At 41.4% G+C, this 20,815-nt stretch overlaps 1 protein-coding gene across 3 annotated transcripts; it reads right to left on the bottom strand.

Annotated features, from left to right (window-relative positions):
• Nucleotides 1-4,226: 4,226 nt before the first annotated feature.
• Nucleotides 4,227-19,828, bottom strand: atp6v0a1a (ATPase H+ transporting V0 subunit a1a). 3 transcript variants are annotated; one of them, XM_046414649.1, is made up of 22 exons: nt 19,698-19,828; nt 18,299-18,461; nt 17,679-17,757; nt 17,454-17,551; nt 17,235-17,363; nt 16,291-16,373; nt 15,748-15,874; nt 15,526-15,608; nt 15,350-15,443; nt 12,617-12,829; nt 10,590-10,740; nt 10,276-10,415; nt 9,925-10,091; nt 9,734-9,824; nt 9,481-9,599; nt 9,172-9,388; nt 8,967-9,074; nt 8,745-8,852; nt 8,187-8,204; nt 7,549-7,666; nt 7,249-7,420; nt 4,227-5,366 (listed from the first exon to the last, which is right to left on the bottom strand). In XM_046414649.1, exons 2-22 carry the CDS (start codon nt 18,413-18,415, stop codon nt 5,273-5,275), a joined length of 2,526 nt encoding a protein of 841 aa, XP_046270605.1. In that variant the 5' UTR covers nt 18,416-18,461; nt 19,698-19,828; the 3' UTR covers nt 4,227-5,272. The 3 variants fall into 3 exon arrangements, with proteins under 3 accessions (XP_046270605.1, XP_046270604.1, XP_046270606.1); XM_046414648.1 differs by having other exon boundaries at nt 8,187-8,231; XM_046414650.1 differs by lacking the exon at nt 8,187-8,204.
• Nucleotides 19,829-20,815: the final 987 nt, after the last annotated feature.

A 20,815-nucleotide genomic window follows, 5' to 3' on the forward strand; every position in this document is an offset into this window, starting at 1 on the left:
ACTTTTCAACTCAAAAGCAGTGTAAGAAGCCCAACCAAAATAAGGGATCACGCTAAGTTAATCCTTAAAAAGGTTCAATTTCAATGTGCGCAAGCTCATGGAAAGAAAGAAAAACACTGTCCATTCTGTTGTTTGGGTTTGCCAGACTCGGTGCACACGATTGCCCCCTCACATGTATTTAAGCTGTAGTTTATACACACACACACCAGAGTATGCGCAGTGAACTCTGTCCACTGACTTGCTACAAGCTCGGGAGGGAGTCCAGGTTTTCAGACTGACAGCGAACAGATTCTGGTGGTCTGGATCTTCTCAAAGTCTTGATTTCCGACCCACAGTTCTTTCTTTGTTTACTACAGAACTGGATTAAGGAGTTATTTGGAGCACACATACACACACACACACACACACACACACACACACACACACACACACACACATACATACATACATACATACAGATATATTCAGGATTCAGACACCGGCTTTACAACATTGATAGTCTTGCCTTTCTCCTTTCATCCATTACTTCTCTCTTACTGCTTTCTACATCCATATTTGTTTCTAGAATAATACAATAACATCAAACATGAGCGGCTCTCTCAGTTCGCCATGCAAACATGACAACATTTAGCAGGTGCACGTTAACTATCTCAGTGTAAACAAGTGTAAACATCTGTTAATTATTATTAATGCATGAGAAAGGGAATCACATATTGTCCAATCTTCTGACTGTGACGAAACTATCATTTGTACTTGAGTATTTCTCTTATTGGAGCTTTTATAATAAATGTTCCTCTGGCAGCGGCTGCTGGCTTTTAAACTTAATTTGTGCTAGCAGTGTGAGCCGCCTTTTGTTGATTTGTCAATATTATATGTTCTATGGATGCTGCTAAAGAATTTGAGAGGAAGAGAAAAAAACAAACATCTTTTTCTGGAACTTGGTGGTTTTTCCTAATGTGTTGCCTCCAGGAATATTTTCGAGGTTTCCACGAGCCTGGAACAATTAGTTTGTCGAAAAGTCAGCTGCCACATCTTCTTATGTGATTGCCAGTTGTTGTTTATTTTTCCTTTTCAATTTCTTTTTCTCCTGCCTTTTGTGTTATGCAACTGTCTTCCTCAGAGGTATGGGGGTGTGTGCATGTGTGTGTATGCGCTACACATTGTCACTGCTGTCAAATTTTCATATTGTCTTGAACCTTCCTGATGTAATCGGCCAAATCGGTGTGTGAAAAAAAGAGTCTGGAAACAATAGCTGGAGGTCAGATGGGTCATGGAAAACTGTTTGAAGAACAATGTTATCTGGAGACCTGGTAATAAAATCCCAGTAGTGTGGGAAGGTACAAGACCTTTGAGTGACGCGTGGCTTCCGCTCTCCCAGACTCACCTGGGTCTTCTATTAACTGAATGGACCTGCTTGTCAGTCACGTCTGCTTGAACTGTTTCATTTTCTCTGTCACAATAAATCCTGATGTGACTGCTGTGACAACATGACAGGCTTTGTTTCTACCTTGTTACAGTAAACTGTAAAGAGGGGTCAGGATTTAGAAATATCAGTGAGGACAGATTGTCTCTGCTCTCTTTACACTGACAAACAAACAAACTGCACACCAGCCACAAAGGCCTGCTGCTATAGCAACTTAAACCCACTATGTAGACAAAAATATGGGACACTTGACCATTACACTAACTGAGACTTATAACATCTCATTCTAAATGCACAGACAACTTTCACTGTTGTGTGAAGACTTTCCACAAGATTTTGTGTTTCTGTGGGAATTTTTGCCCATTCATGCAGTAGAGCATTTGTGAGGTCACACACTGATGTTGGACCAAAAGGCCTGGCTCACAATCACAACTGTTTCAGTTCATCCCAAAGGTGTTGGATGGGGTTGAGTTCAGGACTATGTGTGGGCCAGTCAAGCTCTTCCACACCAAATTCATCCAACCATGTCTTTATGGAGTTTGCTTTGTGCACTGGGGCACAGTCATGCTGGAATAGAAAAGGGCCTCCAACAAACTGTTGGAAGCCCTGAAAAACAGCCCAATAAAGAGATGTGTCTGGATACTTTTGTCTATATAGTGTATCTCAAAATCTACTGAATATCATGAAATTTGTCACAGACATTCATGGTCCCCAGAGGATGAATCTTAAGCTGTGACTTTAAAATGTTATTATTGGTTTGTCTGGAAGTCTAACACTGGCCATGAAAATGTGTGTGTGTGGGTGGAAAACAGAAGAAGAAAAGAGAACATCAATATTATTCCACAGCTGCAGAGCGCACAGTACCTCAGAAAGGAAAAATGTTTCTTATGAGTCCATCATCCCACAGAGATGTGAAAGTTGTTTAAGTTATGCCAGCAAGAATACAGCAAAGAGAGACTCACAGCAGAGGAAAATTAAACAGCATTGATATTTCATATTCAAAAGGGTATGGAGTGACACAATATTGTACAGAAAAACATCGTGACAGTGATATGTCTGCATCATCTGTTGACGCTGGTGTAATTGTTTCTCACATGGTAATACAACATCCTAAACCCTGTGTGTTTTTCAGTGCCTGGATCAAGAGGACACCAAGGCCTGCAGCACTACAGCAGCTGCAAAAGCATCTCTGTTATCCCGAAGAAAAATCTACTATAACCTTACGAGAAACAAAACATTCCCCGAGACACTTTTCTGCCAAACTAAAGTGCACTTAGTGTTCGCCTTAGATAAAGGAGCAAAATAATAAGCTCTGTCTCATTGGGGACCGTGCTTTGAAACAGCAGAGTAAGTCCCTCGAAGTGTAAACACAGCAAGATTTTTGGGGCTCTTATGCAAGCTTGCTTTCACCCCTGGTTATACATGACACGCTGGGAAATATCAAATTAAATGAGCTTGTCCACAAAAAACTCTAAGATAAATAAAGAGCTCTATTATTACTTTGGACTGTTGTGGTTAATAGTAGCCGCCTCCCCTCAATAAAAAATACACAGGATAAAGAACATGATGTTCCTCATCCCAGAGAGGTTTCTTTTATACTGGGGCCTCCCAACATGCAAGTGGAATGAGACACTGTTTTGCACTTAATTTTGGCACCTCAAAAAAAGCTCATATGTTACATTTTTTTCCAATGGGTTGAATTGGTGGTGGTGGTGGTTGGGGGGCATTAGATTTTTCAGCTGCACCACTGAAGTGAAATACAATATATATTATTGTGGAATGGGCCATTCTGCATGATGAGTAGACTATGTAGACAAGAGTATTGGGACAAACCTCTTTATTGTTGAATTCAAGTGTGGTATGGGGCTGTTGGGCTCGGCCCCTGACTTCCAGTGAAGGGAAATCTTAATGCTTCAGCATACCAAGACATTTTGGACAATGCTATGCTTCCAACTTTGCGGCAACAGTTTGAGGAAGGCCCTTTTCTATTCCAGTGCACAAAGCAAAGCTCCATAAAGACATGGTTGGATGAGAGTCCTGACCTCGACCCCATCAAACAACTTTGGGATGAACTGGAACTGTCTATGTATTCAGAATGCAAGGTCATTAAAGTCCCTTTTGGTGTAATTTTCAAGTGCTTCAATACTTTTATAACTTTGATTATTTTGAATGCAAGACTTCCATTTGTAGTATTTCTACACTGTGCTACTTCTTCCTCTCCTCCAGAATTGTGATATTGTGTGAAGTTGAAAGTTTCCTGCTGCATTTGACAGGACTGAGAAGAAATTTATGAAACCCTTTCAGAACAGGCGGAAACACGACCACATACTTCTGTTTGGACTCGTAGCATTACTGCCTATAGACAGCTAGACTGAGTGAGCCCAGACAATTACTCACTGGCTAGTGACACCTAAAAGAAAAGATCCATTATGCACAAAATACATAACTGTACATTTATTTACAATGTGTTAAGAGCTCTTATTTCCTTGTGCTTTTGCCAAATGTCCGGTATCCTATTTCAGTCACAAAGTTCAGCAGCATTCAAGCAGGTCATAACAATAATTCATCTGTCACAGAGAACTGTAGGTGCTGTTATTTCAGCTTCTAACCCTACAGCTCTACGGCCTGTCCAACAGCACCACCAGGAGGAAGATCACGCATGGAAAAATCCAACTGTGCTGAAGGTAGGACTTTTACTCGCAACCACACTCTTTTTAGTGTGCTTTACTTAAGTAAAGCCTTTGAATACTTCTTCCATAAATACTGCAGAACAAGAACAGAAAGCACATGAGAAAAAAAGAACTTGTCTTAATCCGGCTCTTCCCGCTTTATTGACAGAGGTGCACTTCATATGGTTGTTAAATGATTTCTGAGCAATGACGTCTACTTGAATATGTCTGCTGTATATACCTTTCTCATTACTTATTATATGTGACAATAATATTTTAAACTTGAATACACAATTGAAATCAGCAAAGGAAAAAAAAAAAAAAAAAAAATCAACACGACCGACACTGCTGAATCATGTTAGCCTTCTAGATTGTTACAGAACATCCGCCTACACATCACTAAACACAAAGGACATTTATTGCAATGTTAGAGCACAATGCAGCTTTTAAACAGCCGTTTCATTTGCACATTCAAAGCACTGACACTGACTGACATCCTCATGTAGTTTAATTGTATTCCCTTTGGACATCGATAGCTCTGCGTGTGAAGCCAGTATACAGTTTAACACAGTGGGTGATTTTGAATTCAAACACATAAGATGCTCTGTGCACAAGATGCTGATTGTTGAACAACAATGCCAATGCAGAAAGAAAGACGACCTGGTTACGACAATGTGTTGACAGACAGGAAAATGCAAAACACTCCTTTGCTCTGAATAAACATCTGTCAACATAATCAGTCAAAAACACCTGCACATAACAGACCTCATTTACGATTGGTAGTGCAAAAAAGATGCAAAAGTTTTATTAAAGAAAAATTAGCATAAATAATATTAAACTAAATAAAACACAGGTAAAAAGAAAATTACTTCACTAAGACACATAACAGATATTATGCTATTTTCCGTAGGAATGAATGAATGGTAATTTCTGAGTACATGTTCCAGATTTTGATGCTGATTTTAAAAAGAGATGAGAAGTTTAAAACAAATAGGTCGTCTGACGAATTCATTTCATGGTGTCGTCATGTCTTGCAGATGTGGTAACACCTGGGAAAGTCGGAAACTGCATCACACACACATCCAAAAAAAACAAAACAAACAAACAAAAAAACTATTCAAGACCACACAGATTTTCTAGAGATCAGTGACAATAAGAGAAGAGGAGCTGTCAGTCAACCTCAGTCCTCAAACCTCCCATCCAGGATGCTTTCGAAGGTGAAGGGGAGGAATTTGAAGCCCTGGCCACAGTAAAACTTGTTTTGGAACTCCACCCTGTATAAAAAATAAAGATCTGGTTAAAAAACAATGACCGGGAAACATCTCACACAATAACACGGGGACACAGTGGTGATGGCTGTCAGGTTGGGTAATGCTGAGCAGGGCAGTAGAAGCTGATGACCCCTGCTCTTCATTCCACAGTCTGCACCCACCTGCACCCTGCTCCTGGGGCCAGACACCCAAGCTTCTTCCCCTCTGGAAAATGATCAGGCTCTATTTTTAAAAGGCTGATGCTAAATGGCGGCTAGATGACCTTTTAACTGAGGAGCTACAAATACCTGCCATTCCATAGTCAGTCTGGTGTAAGAAAGCAGACGAGGATGGGACAGTCCTTTTAAAAATGTTACCATGTCCTGCACTTTTATTTGCAAAAAGGCTCAGGAATAATCCAAACTGACGTTCCCTACTCATCAGTGTTTGAACCTGGAGGTATCTACAAGTCCTATACAGAATTATCCCCAAAACTCACAGGCCATGTTTCTCATCCAGTGATACTGTATACTTGTATTTATAAATACAATTTTACTACCTTTTTAGTTCATTTCTCTGGTTAAAGTATACAGGATATCCCAAAGACAAATTCTAGACAGAAGAACACCTAAGGACGGAAAGGCAAACAATTCTTTTTTGTTCACGACTACTTTGACAAACAGACCTTAAAAGCAACCACTGAAAAGAAAATATTTTCCGCAAACAAAACTACACCTGGATGTCCCTGAAGGCCATTTAGTGAAAGCTGAGTCACCCAGCATCGCTGTGTAAAGGATAATTACAGAAAATGTCCCAGCAGATTAGAGAACCAGGATGACATTCAGTGAAGACATTAATGAGAGGACAACAAAGGCTCATCCCAGTCATAGCAAGGAGTCACAGACTGTTCTGCACACCACACACACAGCAAAAATGCATCGTCTACACCCTGGAGCCAGACATGTCCCGGGCCACACGCCAGGAAAGAGCGTGGGTGAAGGGAAAGCATGATTTGTTAACATCTAATTAGGACACAGCATTGTTGGCTGGCAGACACACCCCGACACTGAATGTGTTGTTACATAATTTGTTCTGAATTCTCAACTGCATACTCATCTAAAGTAAGCAGGTTAACCTGTTGTGTGGATCCTGTGAATCTGGTGTTTTGTTAAGAGGTGCCACAGCAAAAATGTTTTCAGGTGTAGCAGGTCTTTCACTAAATGCAGTGAAAATGTCTGAGGCCATGTTTGTTCGTACAAACTGACCTTCCTCTGACAGCATTTTTTACAGTCACGATCTGAGCTCAAATCACCCATGTTTGACTTTCCTTTTACTTTTTTTTACTTTTAATCTAAGTAAATGGTTGTCACTTACACTGAATTTAAGCACCAACTGGGTCCCTTGAACTTTACATTCATTTTTAATGAAAAGTTGAAAGAAGTTGAAAGAAACAGCCTCAAATGGTCACTGACTATGTACATTTCCAAACAAAAGGAGAAGCCTTGATCTCTGTTTCTGTGTAGCCTAGAATAGTGTTCTGAGAATTTAGCCTGCAGATGGCGCTATAGGCCTATGGTTTACAGAGCTTACAGTCAATAGTGGCATTAGTTTTTAAACAGACAGTTCAGTGCACAGGAAATTAATTTTCCATTATGTAGAAAATTTGTGAATGTTGGATGAGACGCTCAAAATTGTCAAGTAAATTATCAGAGTTGAAGTTAAATGTTTTCTTCTTTTCTATTGTCATGTAAGTACAAGTTCAAGTTCTTTATAATGCTATTTTTACACCAAAGTAAACTGTTGTGCCACACAATTAAAAACTGAATCTAATAATCTCCACGTATAAAAACACATGAAACTGAGATAAAGGCTGATATTGAACGCAACTAACAAAGACACAACTTACCAGTGCAGTCGCAGTGCATGCAAGAAGGCTGACAAGCCTTCCATAATGAGAAGAATGGCAACTGTGAGAACTGCAAAGAAATAAAAGATGATGGCCAGAAGGAAGAAGCCACCGAAGCTTCTAGAAGAAAGTCCAATGTGCATCACCATGGACCAGAGCACCTCTGACAACTCTGTTTATGGGACAAAGCAAGCACACAGATGTCAGTGCCGTGATGAACCTGAAAGAGGAGACGTCCATTGCTCTTAATAAAGTGCTGTAACACTTTATGGCCAAACCTCGATGAAAAGAGTGACTTACGTGCGTGAGCCAGACTGAGGGCCCAAAGCCTCAGATAGGAAGCAGTGTTGGAGATGCAGCCCAGGCAGTACTCTATGGTATGGATTGCCTGATGCACTGCCACGTCTGCAAAGTTAAACTGTGGGACAGAAATATAACATCAAACCTGTCAGCATGAACCTCTAGAAAAGAACTTCTCTTTGTTTGGTCCCGCGGTCCGCATAGTAAGAGTCTTGGTTCATAGTGTGTGCATGATCACTCAGGTAATTGATAGGAAAGCCATCTGCCGCTGCAGCTCAGTAAAGACCCCTTAATTAAAAGTAGAGGCACCACCGTCTTAAGTCCCTGTGAACCCAATCAATCAGCTACCCTGCTGATACCTCATGCACTTTGCCACAACTGTAAGGAAACACCAGCTTACTGGAGCCCAGTGCTTTGAGCAATCCCTGCAACCCATGTTTCATTAAGTGACTCCTGGAATCCACCAACCATACACAGGCTAACACTGACATACATACACACACACAGACACGGCTAAGAGCAGCAGGTAATGGTTGACAGTACACATAAACGACAAAGCGAGGGGCAGAAAGAGAAAATTGCTAGACATGCATGGGAAAAGTTGCATGGTGGAGGTGCAGGATGAGCTCCTGTCCTACCTCTTCCTCCTCGCAGGCCTTGACAGCAGGTGACAAAAGGCAACGCTTGGTTATTGACAACACACACACACACAGATTGACAGACAGACAGACATCAGTAAAACAGAAAAGTAATGACAGAAATCAGTTACTTGCTTCAAAAAGAAAAAAGGGTGAAGCCAGCATTACAGGGTGACAACAGATAACATCTGCTCACAACTACATTCAGGGAATTTTAGAATTGCATGATGGAAAAAAAACAAATGGTACAATTTTCAAAGTAAAGTTATAAAGTTATTTCAATCTGGATATTATTTACAAACAGTTGCATGGATGAACGTGAATTTCTCAAGAGTATTTACTACATATAATCTTAGAGATGGCAGTGTGGAGTTCGTTTAACCTTTTTTGCCACACGAGACCTTCATCCATAATCAATGTTCTTCAGTGCCGCAGTGGAAGTGGAAACGTGCTGTTGGTTTCTTGTTCCAACTGTGACTGACTGCATTATTCAAAGATGTGAGCAGATGTGTTACTCTCACCTCCCTCATCAAACTGCTGGCCTTTTTTTCCCCTTACCTCAGGGTCTTCCTCGAAATGCTGTGCAAGTTGGTCATGCTGGATGATTTCAGCCTCATCCTCAGTGGGCCCATTGCCCACCCTGATCCCTCCAAAGTTCTGCATACCCTGACACACAAGTGGGGTAAAACAACAAAATTAAAAAGGGATAAACACTCTTTTCTCATATGTGTTTCTGATTGAAATACGATGTGCTTTTTCAGGTGACACCACTTGTCTTACCAAGTTTTTACGCCATAAATGCTGCCTCCGCAGAACTAGAGTTTTCACTATTAACATACATGGAACACAAGCCAAGGCCATCAACACCAAGAATATTTGGAGACCCATCTACAAATTCAGCAGAGAAAAGAAAAGAAAAACATTATCTGTTAGCTTGCTGTGCTTCCTTTCAGCACAAAGGGAGATGGGGATGTGTATATCTTACTTGTCCTCTGTAGAGAGGTTTGTTACTCGGATCGTTGTAGTTGAAGAGGAACATGTTAATAAAGGCGATGAGCAGACTAGGGGCTTCCTTCGAGGTGCGTGCATCGTATGATACCCATTTATAGAAGATCAGAATGACAAGGTAGCCAAACAGACTGGACATGAAGATGATTTCTGGGATGAATCCCAAGTAGATGTTCAAAGGTTTTTTGAAATACCTGCAGAGAACCGCAAACAAACACTTTGTCACTTCATGCACAAAGAGAAACACAATGAGAAATGGGGGTATTAACAGGGCTGAAAATCTTACAGGTGGTTGAAGAGACTAAGAGTGACTCCGAACAGCATGTGGATGACTCCCAAGATAACAGACATCTTCATCTTGAAGGAGTTCAGGAACGTCAGCTTGTTGGTGGCAATGTTCCATATCTGAGAAACAAAATGGTCAAAGATCAACGCGTGAGTGTCAAACTGAGTGACAAAAATCAAATACAACAATATTTTTCAACATTTCTCTTGTTCATGATGTCCAATATATATTTTTATTGAACAATAATATTCACCGGATCGATGCCAATGGGGTATGGTCCTTTGAACACTCCGTCTATTACTGGGTCCAACTGCAAAACCTTATTGCCCTCAAGTGTTTCAAACCTGGACAGTATGAGAACACAAATCCGTTTCGTGACTTGAATTCCTGCTCACCCACAGTGATAAATAAGAGCTCCAGTCAGTGATTACCAGTGACACTTACGTCCAGTTGCCTCCTACTCGGGGGTCGAACATGGGCCTGACACTCCAGCCTGAGCCAAACACGTTGAGTGACTTGGAGAAGCAGTCGTTGTAAATGATCCCAGTGTAGATTGAGAAGATTCCCATTAGCAGGATGATGTAACGGCCTGAAAACACCATGTTGAACATCTGCCACAAACAATCAACGACAGACAAGCTGAAATCAATTCGGTTTCCTCAAACAAGAAAATCTCTCAATTGCAACTGTGAACATAAGTGGACATAAGCACCAGACCATGTACAGCTTTGGGACCGGTAGGTCACCAGTAAGGATGGTGAAGGGCTGATGGGATGGCCATGATGGGATCCATACCTCATTATCGTTCTTCATGGCAATCAGCCTGCTCTCCCTCAACACAAGGTACAGGGCAGCACAGGTCATGAGCACCCCGTGGCCCAGGTCACCGAACATAACGGCGAACAGGAAGGGGAAGGTGATGATGGTGTATGGTGCTGGAGACGAGGAGGTGGGTGAGGCAGGCATCACATGAGGGGAGGGTGGTGTGGCATGTGAAAACAACACATGAGTGAAACATGTCACGACACACAGCATGTCTCAACAGGGTGATAACGGGTGATGAGGCAGAAAGCCCCGATGGTCTGTCAGGTTTTAGGACACATTTTTACCTGGGTTAATCTCACGGTAGCTGCCAATTCCATAGGCATCCACAATGTTTTGGAAGCCTGAGGTGAACTTGTTGGTCTTGTTATAGGTGGGTGGGGTCTGCTTGGTCTGCATCCTATTAAGGATGGAAGGCACAGTGGAGCCACTCTTCTCCTAAAGGTCGACACAAGATAATGTAACAAATATTTAAAACCCTTAAAAGAAATTAAAACAATTGACTAGAATTCTCTGTCTCTTACTCAGGAAAACACACACTTCTTACAGATATTTTAATATCTTAGCTGAGTGCACACAGCCTGTGGAGAGAACTTTAGTGGCAGCATAAAAGTACTAGTACAAATGAGATCCTGATACAGTATACCACAGCCTCAGGTTTCAAGTCAAGCAGAATAAAGACAAGTGAGGAATCAGCTGAGTGCATAGACAGCTCCCTGCCTTACATCGCCAAGCCTGTTGCAAAACCAGGGGCTGTATAAATGCATAAAACTCATCCTCATCAAATATTAGAATTCTGATGTTTTCTATGAATTTCTCCTTGCAGTTAACACTAATAGTAAAAATAAAAGTTCACAAAGCATCTTAGTTAAGAGAGCGTTAAGGAGAGGGGAAGCAGACGTTTGAGACGCTTAAGAGTTTCTTAAGCAAAGGAAGACAGTGAGACAGAAGACGTATTCTCCACACGCTGAATGATAAAGTGCGTGTCTGAGAGATAACGAGATGCTACAGCTCCGATCGTGCAGGATGTTTAAAATGAACGTGATCACAACTGGTGGGGGGTGGGGGTGCAACAGTGCAGCAGTGATGAGTCAGGTCTGTCGCAAACATCAATCAGCAGAACGATCACACAAACAATTACAACACTTCAACTGCACCCCTCCCCTCTTGCTTTAGCCTGCGACACACACCATCGCTTCACACTCTGCAAAACACACACACACACACCATCGCTTCACACTCTGCAAAACACATACACACACACACCATCACTTCACACTCCGCATTGGTAGGCACATCCAGAGGGAATAAGCAAACAAATATCATCAGCGTGTAAAGAGGCTACTGTGTCAGCAGGCCTTTGAAATGGTTGGTAAGCTTACAAATTATTCTTACAGAGGTATTCATTACACAATTCATAATTACACCACGTCTTAACAGAGACTAACTTAGAAATATTGATTTCACTCTCCATACCACATCCAATATCACTGAGAGGGCATTATTGCTTCTTTACTCTGTTGAAAAGAGTACTCCATCTGTCTAGCACTGCAGTACTATTGCCTACAGTTGACTGCTGACAGTTAGAGATTTGGGTGTGTTGTGCTGCCTCAAACCACAATATGACACGCAGGCTCAGAGGTCTTGTAAAGTCACTTCTTTCAAAAGCTACAACCCCTGATTTCTTCCATTTTCAGACTTCAGTGGACACTGTTCTCATATCAGACAGCTCCCTATGAATTTTATCTTTAAGAGGAGGAGTGCACAGGAAAGTACAATGAGATAGATTTTAATAGCACCACAAAAAAAAAAAACAAAAGAAAAAAGAATCCCCCGACCCTGACCTACTGTCTAACCCTGAGCAAAATGTGACCAAAAGTTGAGCTGCTTGGCTGAGAAAATGGCAGGAAAGCTGCAAAAATTAATTCAGCATTTGACTTAACTTGTCTTAAACTTAACTGTTCTGCACAGCCTTGTTAACTACTCGTAAATGCTTCTTGGAACTGTATTTACTTCTTGTTCAGGAGGACCCTCAATGCCGTTCATGCCTCAGGATGAACTGAACGACTCTCCTCCGGGTGGTGATGACTAATATAATAGTTAATATGTAGATATTTGACCGCACACAAACACTGAGCGTGCTGCTCAGTGGAACACTTTGTTAGCACTGACATGGTTTAGGCTTGTTGATTTCAAACTGGTTCTTCTACATTCAATACACAACCAGGGAAACTTGAACCAGGTCTACTTTTTAAGATTAGATATGAACAAAAACTACTTAATAGTTGATGCCTGGTGCAGCTCAGTTCCTCACCGTTCCCCTGCGCAGAGCAAACTGGATGGAGTCCAGGTCGGAGACGGGACACCACACCTCGGCGATCAGACACTTCTGAGTGACGTCAATGTTGCAGAGGTTGAGGGTGTGGTAGATGGCCTTCATCTTCCTGACCTTGATGAACCACACTCTGACTGTCTTGGCTGCAGCCTGCAGGACCCTCTGCCTGTGATCCTCAGTCTGGTTCAGCACCTTTGGGGGCAGACAAGAGTAGTGGTAGTATTTTAAGTGTTATTCGTGATCTTAAAATCACATTTCTGTTGAATTTTGAGGCACATGTTGCATAATCCCCCAAATGTCTGTAACTTGTTATTGCTGCCCACCGTGAATAAGATGCTCATTAAATCTCTATTAAATATTGACAACTGCAGAAAGATCAACTTTATCACTACAGTCCTGGGGGTTGCATTCATAAAGCTCCAAAGCACAAAGATCTGCTTCTTGTGGTGAAAAAGAACATTCTTAGTATTAAGATATTCTCTAAAATTTCCCCTTGAGGTTCAGATCAGATCCTGGTCTGAATAAAGTAACATTCACAAAGCATCTTAGCCCATAAACTTTAAGAGAGAAAGACTTTGAAGAGGCTTAAGAGTTTCTCAGAGGGAGAAACATGATTAGTTAAAGCTAATGGGACTCTACAGATCAGATGCAGGGATAACTTGAGCGGTTGATGTCAAAACATAAAAGACTTGGGGCTGCTGCATCCTTCAATCTGCAGTGCGATCACACGAACAACTGCAGCACTTTGACAGGCCTCCCCTCCCCTCTCGAGGAGTTAGCCTGCTGCTCTCTATTCTCCCACGCCTGCCTCTCGTCTTACCACTGTGTTCAAATTACACTCATCAATATCTAATAGATTAAGTACTAAAATTACAAGTTAAAAAAAAAAACCTTAAGCAAAATAAATATAAGTGATCAGCATGTGAACAGACTAAAGCAGGCATTTCAAACATGGCTTACAATTTATTCAAATATATTCTTTACTTTAAATAATATTCATATTCACATCATGTCACTACATTGTTTGATTAGGCCTATTGATTTCAAGACGAGACAAGACAACTTTATTTGTATAGCCCATTTTTACAAACTGTCCATAATATGCCCATTACCACTAAGATCCCATTTTTATTTTATTTTATATTTTTTTGATCAACCAATCACAGCTCTTAAAAGAACAAAACAGAGTCACTCAGTCAGTTTCTTTCCCTTGCACTGAAAATTTTCCTAAATTACTTTTAACCTAAAATGTCTAATTTGCCACATTTTTATTATCAGCAAAAATGTTAAGAATATTTAAATATTTTATACATTTCTCAATGATAAGACCAAAGAACTATATCATTGTATTTTGTGCTGTATTTAACTTTTCTGCAAGGAAGCAAGGCCTTGGACCACTTTAATCTGAGGTGTGCCTCCCACAGTCTGACAACATCCTGTAGGAAACACTGGGTACCAGCACCTACTGCTGCCATTCTGGTTCACCCTGTGCTTTTCTAGGATCTACAACCAAAATGCTATTGAGGACAATGCTGCAACAAACCAGCAAGTTGGCCTTCATCGTCGGCACAATGAGTTCTGCAGTCTGAGAGCGCATCATAACAAGAAAACCAAAAACAGCAGCAATGAATCACACAATCCACAGCAAGCAGCAGCAAGTCATATGTTACAGAGCAACAGGCTGTCTAATCCATTAGGTTTTCCCGACAGAGATACAGGATATTCCCAGGTATGCTGCTTCTCACATTTAAAGCAGAGTCCCATGATCAGCAAATAGCAGCATAGTTAAGCTCTGTGCTGTCTGCCCACTGGCACAGGAGTCTCGCCTGCGGTCGAGAGGCTTAATGACCCACACAACATAGCTGACTGGTGTCCAGTCTGGACATTCTTCCTCATGCATGCCATTCTGTCATTCCGCTCTCACATACACGTGGTGAGTAACCCAACACTGCATGCACAAAGATCAAAAATCCACATTTCCCCTCCAAGGTTCAAGCCCGCGAGAGGAAAGCGATAGATTTGTCTAATTGTGTCAAATATTAAATATATCTGCAAGTGCCTGTAGATGTCAATGAGCCAATAATATCTCAGTATTTGACACTTAAATGAATGTGAATCCTTTGATGTGAGACTGTGTGACATGATGTAAAACAATAACATGGGTGGACGTACGATCATATGACAGAGACACAAGGCAGTTCTCAGTTCTCATTTGCAAAGCCTTGGGAAGCAGAGACTCCCAGGGCTCTACCTTGGGCCTGGATAACAAGTCACGGGGGGGCAGTCAACACTGCACGCTCAATAACAACACATTTCTCTGTGCCAAAGCCGAAGCTGACCCGCAATGGCAAAAGAAAGGCACACTGTGCTGGTCAAAAGAGACAGAGACGCCTTATTAACATGTTAGTAACAAAGCAAACACCTCTATTTCCGATTAGCTGTTATTTGTGCAACTGAAATCAGTTAATCATTTATAGGATATCTGGCTTAGAGACTAAGCAGGAAGCTGAAAACCAACTGCAAAGAGCAGATGTGTTCACTCTCTTCGGACCTTATGCAATTTCCTTTGCCATCACTTTGTGGCAGATTTCTTCCTGACCAGGCAGAAAACAAACAAACAAAAATAGAACTAACAAATTCAAGTGTGTTTTTGAGCAAGTTACTTTTCATGAGTCAACAAAGAGCACATGTTTTTCCTGGCAGTTTATTTACCATTTGCAGGTCCTCTATGCGTGCGTTAACCCCTGCTAGCATCTCTTTCCGCTCCTGGGGTGTTTCTGGACACGGGTACAGGGTTGCTCTAAACCTGAAGACAGATGAAAAAGCATATGCAATGTTGGCTAAGAGCGTTTCACAAAGCGTACAAATATTGGCCACTGGTCGTTTACCCCTCGCAGATCTTCTTGACTCTATTCTTCAGCTGGTCTCCCTGGAAGAAGATGATGAAAACAGACTTGTGGACCTGGTCACCCTGTGGAAACAGCACACAGTCAGGACTGAAACAGGCACGACATCTGATAAACTTCACAGGAACTCAGCATAGTTTTCTACTCAGTTTGAAGACTTCAGCGGCTACTGAATTTAACTTTCGTTTATTATACAGTACTGACGGTAGTTGGGTCCTCCAGAGAATCTTCAATGTCTGCCTGCCTCAGGAACACATTTCCTCTGCAAACTCTCCACAGCATCCTTTCGAATGTGGGAATACGTTCCCTACCAATGACTCCAGCCACAAACCTATGACATGATATGATACAGAAGTTCTGTCACCACTGTTTTTGGTTATCTGGGATGATAAAAAAACAAAGATCATGAGCCAAGTCTTTTACATACAGAAGTTAAAAATAACTTTCAGAAAAGTTTGGATTTTCAAATGTAAACTGCAATATCTCCAATTTCTTGGCCTTAACAATACACATGGGTCATAATTTCTGCTTGAGCGGAGATAAAAAAAAATCTCTGCTACTCTGTTTTCGTGAAATGAAAAAAAGTGATGTGGGCATGGGAGAGCTTGGCCATGTATTGTTATTGTTATTTCTGCTTTCAGTGACCTTTGAAGCCCGAGTGGTTGTGTGGGAGGTAAGTAATTTGCGTACACACACACACACACACACATCCTTTTGAATTAGGGAAGGCCACAAAATCAGACTCACCCGAGTCTCAGAGGAGCCCCTCGGTTAGGCTCATTGGGGTCCATGAGGGTGGACGACTCCTCCAGTAAACTGGGATCCTCCATCTGCACGAGAGTCAGTAAACACGACATCAGCTACAAGGGCACATTACTGGAAATGCATTACATTGAATACACAATCATGAACAGTGCTGCTAGTCATCTTCTCAGACATTTCATTTACATTAGTGCTGTGACAGAGAAGAACCAGTTAATGTTTGAACAGTTAAATGATCCACCTCAATTAACCCTCGCAACAACTTGTAAAAGATGACTTTCACCAAGTCTGAAGGCAGTGAAGCGGAACTGATGTGGGGGCAAAGGTGGGCAGGCAAGGCGCCAAACGGTGAACGCAGAACGAAATCTGTGGAAAGTGTAATACAGCAGCAGGATTACAGCTGGTGTAAATGTGTCAAGGTCATGTGAGCAAATATAAAAGATCACGAGTGAAACACCTTCGGCCAAATCAAGCAGGAATAAGTGCTTCTTTGTATGTCTTTGTGTGTGTGTGTGTGTGTGTGTGTGCACGCAGGGAGGCATTTTTGTTCCCTATTGCAGACATTTTCTGGTATAAACTCCTATCTTGTCGGGGCCAAAGCACAATGCTAATGAGGCAAACTGTCATTTCTAAGTTCCTAGTTAAGGTTAGAGATGAGGTGTGAGGTGTATTGAGGTCAGGTTCAGGAAGTTAGGGTTAGACATAAGCTGATACGTCTCCTGTCACATACACTACATTTAAAGATGCAGTCAGTTAGTACCCAGACCAACCAAAATTTGTTCATTTGATTCTAAAGCTGTACAGCAGTGCAGACAAACAATCACAAAGTAAAAGTCCCACTTCTCTTTCTGGCCACCACAATGTTGTAAAGAAAAAAAAAAAAGGACTGAGTATGCGGTTTTGACAGTCCTGCACTTAGACAAGCTGACCTCATCAAAAAATTGTTGTGTGCGACGCAGGATGTGCTTGAGCTCCGTCAGTTCCAGAAAGTTCTTCTTTAGGGCTTCTTGATTGGTGTTTATTTCTTTCAGCTCATTCTCGAGCTTCTCAAATGTGGCCTGTGGGGAGAAATGTGGAAGATTCAGCATCGGGACGCAGTAGACAGCAAAGCCAATAGTTTATCTTTAAGAGAGGGAGAGAGCAGTCACCTCCAGGTCAATCATGTCCCTTGGGAAGGGGACTTCAGGGTTCTCTCCTGTGTCAACTATTGGGATGTTGGCCTTCTTTATTTCTTTCTCCACAAATCCTGCAAGGTAGAGGCAACAAGGTTAAAACAGGTGTAAATCCATTTTTATGCATTTCCAACCTTTAAAGACCAAGTGTTACTTTCCACCCAAGGCAGCTCTGGCACAATTTATCTAAAGCTCACTTACTCAGTTTGCGATCCATCTCCTCACATCGGCGTACCTCATTGACAAACTTCCGTTGGAACACGTTCACATCAGGATTTAGCTGCAAGAACAAGAATATAAGTGAGGGCCGAGCAACAGAACATCAACTGTCATGACTTTAAACAAGAGAAGACAAAAATTGTGCTTCAGTAACATTTGAAAAATCAGAATGTGTGCCAAACCAAGTACACACACACACTTACATCAACAACCTGAGCTGCTCATATATCAATAATTTAAAGCTGGCCTGGCTTCCATCCACTGATTACTCTCGCATCAAAAAGATCACTAAACTCTTTGAATGAAATGATCTTTTCTATAAACTGGGAGGAGGATGTCAGCGTATAATCTGGCAACATGACTGCTGATGCACAGACCTCTTCTTTTACAGCCCATCCTATACTCCAACACAAAGCCTCCCTCAGGGCAGAGAAGTCAGCTGTGAGCACATGAGGAATATCATGCAGAAGATGTGCATCTTCTTAAAAAATGTCATTAAAGTGGTACTTCACACAAGTTGGAGAGCAATTTTCACTTTGTAGAAAATGGAAATCTGTAGCTAATACACATAAAACAGGGCAACAGGACAACAGCGGCCTTACATCACGAAACTGCACCATCCCGATCTCTCCCAGTTCACTGACACAACAGTAGGCAGCTTCTGACTGGAGGAAGAGCTGAGCCAGTGTCATCTCTTCGCTTCTGAAGAGTTCCCCCATGGTGCTGATAGATGTGAGTGCTCAGCACCCCTAAATCAACCAGAACCTGTAGAGTTGGCATTGAATCAAATATTTAAAACCACATTTTCAGCTGTAGCGAAAACATCTTTTGCAATGAAACTGTATAACAAACTCCAAATACGAAGAATCACCAACGTTCTACATTCAACACTTTTCTCTGCACGGCACACAAGTGTGAAGTGTGCTAATTAGAGTGTGTGCTATATCAGTTGTGTTGTGTTAGTTTTGCACAAGTGTGAGAAGCTGAAAGAAAACAGAAAAGAAATATGTCAGCTAGCCCTCATGCTGATCACATGAGCATCACAGGAATGCAGGTTACCCTGGAAACAAGTTTTCTCTGTACCATTACAACACTTTAAAGTGGGCATAACCTTAGTTTGGGGTGCAGTGCACAGGTTAATAGTCAGTGTGGGCAGAATACAGTTTTTATAATATTTGTCATGTAATGCTAAAAGTGAACATTTTCTCAGAATATCCTGCGGCTAAGCGGCACAAGTTCCCACAGTAAAACGACCACACAGGGCTTATCTGTGGATTACAAGGTAGCATGTGACCTGTGGCTCGAGTAAACCTCGACACTCCTACTGCTTCAACGCAAAGTGCAAAGGAACTCATTTAACGCAACAAAGCAGGTTTGAACAACACCACGATGCTTGACACAACTACACAGTTATAATGTTTGGTAATGTTATTTATCTGATCGATTAACACACAGCTAACTTAACTTAGCGACGTCCCCTCACTGCTGCAGCTTCACCTGTCAAAGCTGATGTCAAACAGCTAATGGTCACCAAGAAACCAAATTAACACGTCACTGTTACAGCAGCTTTAACGACGATCAAGCAAAACTATTAACCAAATGAAAATGTAACCAACATTATATTCATAAATAATAACAGTAAGAGTAGCGTTAACGTTAGGTGACGGGTGCTACTGTGATTAGCAAGCGTTTGTTCCTGTGTAACATGAGTTGAATATTACAACATAACGCTGTACAACAGAATATTAACTGTAGAGAGGTTTATATATGTTTTCCGATAGCAAGTTGTTAGATAGTCAACAGCTGATCCGGTTTTGTTTGCGATTTAAAGTTTCTACGGCTAACAAGATAGCTAACGCTAACCGAGCGCACCTGTTGTTCAGCACTTTACTTTGTCTAGCCCTTAATAATAATAACATCAACAGTAGGGTAGTTTTAACCATTTATTGTCTCGGCTACCTTGTAATTTTTAAGCGATATTTTTCAACTCAGTGTCCTTACTCGTTAAGATGGAGATTCTGTTTGAGTCCTCAGTGCTTTCCTTCTTGGTTTCCTCTTAGCTGTCTGATCGGTGGTTTAAAGCACACGACTCTTCTTCTGCTGCTGCGTTCAGGTTTTGTGACAGTTGACACCCTCAATGTCGCATTACTGCCCCCGTCTGGATACTCCTGTAATTAGTCCAGTAGTTGTTATAAAACCGTGTCCTTGTTTTCCAAATTTGTGTAGCTATCACTTGTCTTGTATTGTATATTTTCTGCATATTATTACTTTTCTTGCCTATTTTTTCCTACCATATCATCAACTTCTGCGATTATTATGTCTGCTTTGACATTAGGTTGATGGTTGTCGTGAGTGAAGACTCAAGACTATTGGGTGCCATCCAGTGGTCTTTCTGCGTAACTACAACATTATCTGCTGTAAACCCAAATATACGGTAAAACGACTTGTCTTAATATTACAATTTTAAAAATATTCAGAGAGAAGTACGGTGTGCTTTCATAAATAATACTTATAGCGCATGACAATAAATTCAAGGAGAGAATGCGTCCTATCGTGTGTTCTTTGGGATTTCTTTAAATATTGCACATGATTTTAGAGGTTAACTCAGTGTGCGTTAAATGACATACAAGTCAGTACGTAATTAGCAAGTGTACGGGAAAAATAATACATAAAACAAAAAGCAGACAAAAAACGAAAACGACAACAATAGAAAAAGAGAGAAGGGAGAAGATAGAAGACAACAGCATGGTTGTAATTTGAATTAGTTTATGATCACAAGTTTATGATGCAAGTTTTATTTTGAATGTTTTAGCGGAAGTTGTTTTATACCAATGCTTCTGCCTTGACGCTAATTGTGAGCAGTTGTAATTACCAACCATAACCACCAGAGGGCAACAACTCAAACTCTGAAACAGACGTTAGTGCGCTATAGCTAGCCTAGCAAGCTTCTGCCTTTCATTTTGGCTATACAGCCGGCGTTGTGCTTAACATTCTCCTATTACACTGTGAGAAAGTTACTATCACTACCAGTGAACAAACTCCCTCAGAAGTTCTAGCGTGGCGGCTCTTTCCATCGGCCTCGACGACGTTTTACAAGGCACAGCGTAACAACATCACCG

The sequence above is a fragment of the Scatophagus argus genome, chromosome 16, assembly GCF_020382885.2.
Source record: "Scatophagus argus isolate fScaArg1 chromosome 16, fScaArg1.pri, whole genome shotgun sequence".
NCBI lineage: Eukaryota > Metazoa > Chordata > Actinopteri > Scatophagidae > Scatophagus > Scatophagus argus.